The sequence below is a fragment of the Triticum aestivum genome, chromosome 4B (assembly GCF_018294505.1).
Source record: "Triticum aestivum cultivar Chinese Spring chromosome 4B, IWGSC CS RefSeq v2.1, whole genome shotgun sequence".
NCBI classification, from domain to species: Eukaryota; Viridiplantae; Streptophyta; class Magnoliopsida; order Poales; family Poaceae; genus Triticum; species Triticum aestivum.
The window spans coordinates 10,808,211-10,816,196 of NC_057804.1; the positions used below are offsets into that span (position 1 = coordinate 10,808,211).

The window sequence follows — 7,986 nt, forward strand, 5'->3', positions numbered from 1 at the left end:
CAGGTTGGATCCTTCTGATCTACACCCTCCATCGGCGGCGGTTGCTGTTCTGGTGCATTGGTTCTATGGGGCCTTAGCATGACAACTTCTCGACTGTCTACTACAACAAGGTTTGTCCGGCACCGGCGAGGGAGGGGCGATGACAGCGGCGCGCCTTCGGCTCGCTTCAATACTTGTAGTCGTCGGTAGGTGGTTTACGGATCTGGATGTAATTTTTATTATTTCTGGTGTTCGTTGTACTGGCATGATTGAAGATGAATATATTGAAAGTTTTACCCGCAAAAAAAAGGCTACATGCGGTGGCTCACCATTCTGTCAAGATATGGGAATATGAGACAAGCCTTACATTAGTGTATATTATTTTGTCCAGAAGATATTTTTAACCGCGCCTTCTAAACCCAGACGAAGGGGATAGAACAGAGTCGTTTTGGAGATCAGACTCCGTGGATCCTTTTTTTTAACAAAAAGATCAAAAATAATGTTTGAAGTTTCAAAAAAATGTTAGAAAACAAATTGTGGATTCTAATGGTGAACAGTATATGTGCTAAAAAATACCTTTTTGTTCTTTTTTGCAGCTCAGATGTAAAAATATATCATTATGAAAGTGTATACACATTCGAAGGTACATGTGGGTTTTATTTTTGAATTTGCTGAAACTTGAAACATGATTTTTGAGTTTTTCATAAAAGGGCTCCATGGAGCCCAAACTCTAGAACAAACATGGTTACAGAGTTTAACACCACGATATATTTAGATAGGCTAAGAATTATGTTGTACCGATATTTTTGCCTCTGATTGCGACATTATTGTCAGGTTTAGCGCACTGCTTGCATTTGCTTTTGATCATGCCAAGCTTCTACTTGGGGCAAATTTACCAAAATGATTACAAAGCAAATGTTTCATTGGAGCAGGATTCGGACCCTGAGTGGAATTCCACAGTAGTAGTATCAGGGGAAAAATACTGATCTATTAGGGTTGGTTCAATTTTGTCTTATCTACTTAAGTGTAACACGGATTGACCCTATGCCTTTATGCAAGCTTAAGGACCTACTTGTGCAATTGTCAAGATCAAAGATCTAAATGTCATGATGCGAACATTTGTACCCTATGGCTCACTTAGCACGTCGGCTCAAAATGTTATGTTTCTCCTATTTCTCGAAGGGCCCTTGGCCGATCTTTATTAGAAGGAAAGAAAAAATACAACGCGGTTAGCAGTCTAGGCGAACTAGAACTGAAAACCAGAGTCCCATGAACCCCACAATATGACGATTACAACAAGGTACAAATGCCAAAGACTCGCTATGGACCAAGGTCCGCTATGCAGCCTGCTGAGCGCCATACTGCTATGTCTTCCCGTATCAAGTCCAGTACTCTCTCAGCACTGCTCGCCAATTGATCGAACACTCTGGCGATGAGATTTGCTAAGAGACTTCCATTGTCAGCATCCCATTGTCGAGGGAGCAATGCCTGGCACCTTTGCGTTGGTGCCAAGAGATATTGGTCAAGATATGTGGAGATGCACAACATGTTCTTACAACAACTCTCTATTGCACAGATGTCATCGAGATGTGGTACACTCCGCACCAGGTCAACCTTGCCTTTTCCCCATACACAACATCTCCAACAAGGTGGAAACTGAGAGCTCATAGTCGAAGAGATCCACCATAGGAGGAAAGATCATGTGAAAATATGAAAACTTGAAAACTATCGCTTGGAAGTCATGTATGGAAAATAGGAATTCTAGACAAAATTAATCTAGAACGATGCAAAAATAAATAAAAACAGGAGGTGGCACATTATATCTGATTTTCTTCTATAATTTCTTTAGTCCGTAGGAAGCCCAGATAAATCGGGAGTGACCAGTCCTTTGTTCCAAAGGGTACAAAAAAGAAGAAGAAAATTATATGAATTATATCCTGCAAAACTCTTACATTTTTCCTGTCTTTCAAACAGGTCTACAATTAAAGAAAGACTTGCTATTCCTCGGCAACTTAAGAAACTATTATTTCTCATTCAACAAATGTGCAGCTGACAAACTATATATCAATAAACCAAAATTTACACATATAATTTTAAGATATGCAATTGCTCGACAGACCTTTATATCAAGAATCAATTTTCAAGATCGCCGGTTTATAGAAACAATGAATTTCCTCTTACGACATTGATCCAACTATACAATTGTTAGTGGCATATACAAAGAGTACAATAGATATGCACATCTTATAGTTGATTGCCTAACACGCGGGCTATGCTACCGGTGCATTATTTCTCCCCTTCATTTCTCTCTCCTTCCGTCTCTTCAAGAGCCACTAGAGGTTCCCCCACTTCTCTTCTTTCTCTCCTCGGGTGGCCTCATTGGTCGAAGTAGGGATGGGTTAGAAGGTTGGCTCATCTATGTATATAGTAGGTCTAGAGCTAGGTCTAGGTTTGGGTTTGCCTCTAGGGCGCCCGACATCTGGCGTTATGCCATTTTGTTGGAGGTTCACTCTAATGCTTGTGAGCAGCACCCGGGGGATGTCTGTTCTCCTTTGGGAGGTCTTCCATGGTTGAGAACAACTGTTAGGGATGCATTTTGTGGGAGCTCACCCAATAAGCCCATCGGCAGTGGCGGAGCCATGAAAATTGTATTATAGGTGGTCACTAAAGAGGACAACACTTTTGTACAAAAAATTCCGAAAAAAATAACGTAACAGACGTAATAGAAAAATATCATTGATTATACCACCATTCACCATCAACAGCAAAAAGATATACAATATTTGAATTGCGCATCACACAAAAGGAAAATATAGACAATAGAAGATAGAGAAACTCATTGTGAAGATACTTGTCCATGCGAAAATGATATGGCGCCTGCTTCATATATGACATTCGAGCTTTTTCTTGATCATTAGGAGGATAATCCCAAATTTTGCACCGCACACCTGATTCCCTTTCTACCACCAAAACAGGAGAATCATCATTACCTTTTTGAACATGAGATTGTGTTGTTGAAATTAAAATTCTTCTACTTGTTCTTGGTCATCCACTAAGGGAGGGTCATCAACCAAATTAATTTGTCATGGACCATCTTTGTTCTGAAAAGTCAAGACTCACACAGATCCAATGATAACAATTTGGTATCATGTAATCCTTTTATATTTAAGGAAAACAAGACCAAAACCAAATTTCCAAATGCAGGCACACCTTACTCTAAACAAACAATATTTGATAAGGTATGCTTACCATACGCAACTCAGTCCGATAAGTATAACAAAAGACATCACAATATGTACACAAATGGTTCTATTTTTTCGAAGTACACAAACTACTTGTAGAATCATATAAAAATTTATTGCATATAGTACATTAGTAGTATGAATGTAAATACAGAGAGATCATGCCAGACCGATACATCACTTTAGATACAAAGTCTACAAAATGGTAGATTTATTTACATGAAAAAGCATCGCTTTATCTACACAAAATAGTACAACAATAAACCCATGAAAAATATGTTTTTGTATGTAGCACCACATGAATATAACGTTGAAGCTGCACCAAGTGGTTGCGGTCCCTGTAGTGCGTTATTTTGTCGCCCTGACGTGTTTGAATCTGGCAATGGTTGTACCTGCGGATACGAGCCTTGGACGTCTGGTTGTGGCAGAGGCTGTGCGTTTGGGCCCGGTAGTGGTTGTGGCAGAGGTTGTGGTAATGGCGGTGGCTGTGGGTTTGCGTCAGGCAACGGTTGTGGCAGAGGTTGTGGCTGCGGGTTTGGGCCCGGCAGTGGTTGCGGTAAAGGCTGCGGTAATGGCTGCGGATTTGGGTCTGGCATAGGCAAAGGTTGTGGGTTTGGGTCAGGCTGCGGGTTAGGGTTTGGCAGCGGCACTGGCGGTGGTGCTGGCACCTGCTGTAATTTCCGCTGCCGCGCCTGCACGTATCCTGCACCCTCCGCTGCCACAGCAACAAAAACGAGGAGGAAGACGATGCATATGAGGCTACAGGAAGAGTGGCAACGCATCGCCATGTCTCGCGACTATCGTGATGGTATGCAGTGGGAGATGGATGGCCAGCTGATTACTTCGACGGACACTTCGCAGCTTGGTGTTTATAGCCACGGCTAGCCAATCAACGGTAGGCGTGTGTCCATTGGCTATTAATCAGGTGTACCTAATGCTACTCCGTTAGCGTAAAGTGCAACCTATGAGTAATGCCTATGTGTATGCAATATCTCTGATTGGTACCTTGACTGTGGCTGCAACTTTTAAACCTGTACTCCATATATCTACCTGTGCTATGCGTATAAAGAAAGGTTAAGTTACAGGGATGGATTGGACGTGCTCAGCCCATATATCCCACTTTATACTTTTTCGCAACAATAGTTATCCTACCTAACTACTCTACAACTTTACTCAGCAGAGGCATGAATATGCAGATGTAGACATGTCGTCCTAAAGATCAACAAGGTCTTCAGGATATTAATTTCAAACTGTCATCTATAAGTGGTTGTCCAAAAGTAATATTCAAAATGACATCATAGCATATCATACGTTTTGAACCTTGAGCACCAAGAGATGACTTGATTGGATGAAGAGTCGCTTTTCGATTTTCTCTCATATTGCTTGCCGGCCTATATAAAGCAACTGTTGTACGGAGCTTTAATCCATTAAATACACAATAGTCAAAAAGATAACCGAGGATCCATCTGTTTGTGTTTGATGTCATGTTGAAAATTAACTGCGCGTTCGAGTACTGTTCTCTCCAGGTGGCTCATTGAAAATTTGGGTTTACTTAACGTTCCTCTCGATCGAACCATGTGTTTGTGTGTGAGTAGATGAAGTTGCAGTGTCTGTAAAAATAACACCACCCCCCCCCCCCCCCCCGCCCAGCCATTACTTCTTTTCCTACAAATTCTCATGTCTATCTCTCACAATAGTTATCTTCTACTCCCTCCGTTCCTAAAAATTTGTCTATCTCTCACCAACTTCCAGGGGGTGTTCGACCAGATCCTCCGCACGGCGGTGGAGGCGAGTACGCGAGTCTGGCGCCGGAGAAGATGATCAGGACCGTGTTCGTGACTTCGTGTACAGCGACATGGAGTTCAATATGGCGTCTGGGAGCGCCTACGCCTACTACTACTACAGCCGGCGGGAGTCTGTTCCGTGTGGGAGACTGACTACGAGGTGATCTGCAAATAGTTCAGGGACGCTGGCTACGGCGACGTGGTGCCCCGGATCATCTTCTGGAACCTGCGTGACTCGCAGTCGACGCTGGTGACGTCGACCCAGCCGGGGGTGGCCATGGTGAGCGGCTTCTTCAAGAACTTCCTCAAGATCTTTCTGAAGAACGACGGGGTGGTGAACCCTGAGGCCATCGCCGGCGAAGAGTACTAGAAGCTCGTCGTGTACGACTAGATCCATGCATTGTCAGTTGTCATCATCAGCTTAGTTGGTCTGTCGTGCTGTTGGATTATCTTGTTTTCAGAATTGTGAACAGCAGGCTTTGCTGTGCTTGATTAGCTTATTTTCTGAAATAAAACCAAAATCATGCTTGACTATAATTATCCAATGTATTGATCGATCATCATTTGGAGTGCATGAATTTATTGGCTGTGCCTTGTGAATTCCGAAGAGCTTAGCTGCCCATGTTGTTCTTGGTTAGCATAGTCTTTTGTGCATTTGTACCTTATTACACTGTTTGCTTTCCAATGTCATTAGGAATTCTCTTGATTGCAACTGTATATACTTGCATAGAGCTGCATGTATGCACTGAATTGAATTCTGAATTCGGACCTGGTAAAAGTGGTCTGAACTGTTGCCTGTTCTATCATCGTGCCACTAATGCGGAAACTTACTCATCGTTCATGTGTGCATTTGGGTTTCTCTGTTTTATCACGCAGCTTTGGCAAATTCATTCTGTAGTGTAGGAACACGTTTCTAAACACAGTGTCCTTAAATGGCCTGCACATCCTCTATGCATACATGTGGTTGGTACTGTTATTAATATGTAATTGAGCCGAAGGCTGAAGCTAGATGCAGAATCTCTCTTATGTAAAAAAAAATCCATGCTGGTTAACTTCACATTTAACAGTGGAGTTACTAAAACTAAATTTTGGCGAACAGTGGTAAAATGGATATACTATGCAGTAGGCATAACTGGAGAGCTGCATGTATGCAATGAATTCAGGGTACCGCATGCCAAAACTGCAGAAACTTTTTTTTTGAGAGTCGCGCAAATACAACTTTGGCAGAGAATGGATGACTCGTATTGTCATCAGTCAGGAAATGAACGAAATAAACTTTGGCAGTACTACAAAGTATAAATTTTAATTATAGCTTTTCTGAAACCTCAAATGCACATTCGTTGGTAATATTTTTGACTTTTACAATTGGATATTCTATCTATACTCCCCGCAAAATAAAAGGATATTTTATCTAGACACACGTGAATTTCACGTGCACGCTTACTAGCATATCAAAAGCTTTACAGATCAGGGCATAATTGATGTTGATTTCATATCTTGAAGTTTTTTATTCCTGTAACGAAAATATTGCTAATGCTCTGAGTACCCCCCCCCCCTCCCCTGGTTGTAGAGCAAGGGCTCGCTTCCTTATATTTTCAATGCATATATACTTTGAATTTTTATCTTTTCCTTTTTGGGTTGCCCTTAATGATCACCGCTAAGTTTGCATTGCATTTTGTGGAAGCACATGAAAATGCAGGTTTTGCTTGATGAATTGGTTGGCTTAGCACCCATGGGCTCGAGCTGAAAGGAAGTAGCCTTGTAAGGACCCAAGCCATGCAAGATATGAATAATTGTTGCCTTGGCATTATCTCTTTCTTCATGGTGTTTAGATTGTAGTGATATGATAGATGACAGCGAAATCCAGAATTTTGAGAGCTCATATGTGTGCGTAAGACCAGTAAGGGGTAGATTGCCTTTGATGCTGATCTTGTATCCACCTATAAGCGTATGAAATTAAATAGGTATGCATTGACTCATCAGGAGAGAAATTTACGTCAATGGGTTTAATCTCAATATAGTTAAGCTTTAGGCAAGTTCGCAATTTGCGAAGTACTGGATCCTACCTTGATTTAAACTGGCATAGTATATGCAAGGAATTTAAAGTAGCTATATGTGGATTAAAATTTAAACGTGTTCATATTCAAATTTTAAACTCGAATAAGACGTGCATTGCACGTGCAAGCTTACTAGTGATATGATAGTTCAAAAAGGTGTTTTGTTTGTTTGAGAAAAATGAACCATCAAGCTAGCAAAAACTAACTAAACGGGATTGTGGATGCCATTTATTTGCCACTTACATCCCTAGGCCAGGCTGAAGTCCACCAAGTAGTCCGGCTTCGTATAAAACCAAATGGGCCTTCCTACAACGAAGAACTTACAGCGCGATCGGCTCACTACACCATAGACCATCTTCTCAAGGGAAAAAAATACCATATTCTAAATAAAAAAAACTTAAAAAAGGCTAAAAAACAGACCAAAATTTACTTTTTTTGCGAGTGAAAAGGATTTTTTTTCATTATAATAGGGTTGCAATCGAGAGGCAGAAGTTCCTCAATACATGATGGTCCTCTATATAGCCACACAGCAGTGGTACTCTCCGTACTACTATACGACGCCAACTGATCTGTCACCCTATTTTGCTCACGTTAATTTTCAAGGGAAAAAACTCTCTACCTTCCATAAGAAACTTGATCTCCGCTACTAAATGCCCATATGCCGATTTTGACAAGTCATTCCCCATCAAAGCCGACAATGCCTCCGAGGAGTCTGATTTTACAATAATCAGGCCTTACTTAAAAGAAGGAAGAAGAAAGTGCCTTCTAAAGGAATGAGTCTTTTTGGCTCTCAGGCTCCATGGAGGCCAGAATTTTTCAAATATTCAAAATTCATTTCTTAAAATTTCACAGAAAATCTAAAAATATGTATACAAGTGATGTATACTACACGTTTGTAAAATTTATTATGGAATATGCTTACAA

General features: G+C 41.1%; 1 protein-coding gene across 1 annotated transcript; it reads right to left on the bottom strand.

The window, feature by feature from the left end:
- Positions 1–3,311: 3,311 nt before the first annotated feature.
- LOC123094198 (protein TsetseEP) lies at positions 3,312–4,045 on the bottom strand. Its single transcript, XM_044516257.1, has one exon. It carries the CDS (start codon positions 4,007–4,009, stop codon positions 3,461–3,463), a length of 549 nt encoding a protein of 182 aa, XP_044372192.1. The 5' UTR covers positions 4,010–4,045; the 3' UTR covers positions 3,312–3,460.
- Between the last annotated feature and the right edge of the window lie 3,941 nt (positions 4,046–7,986).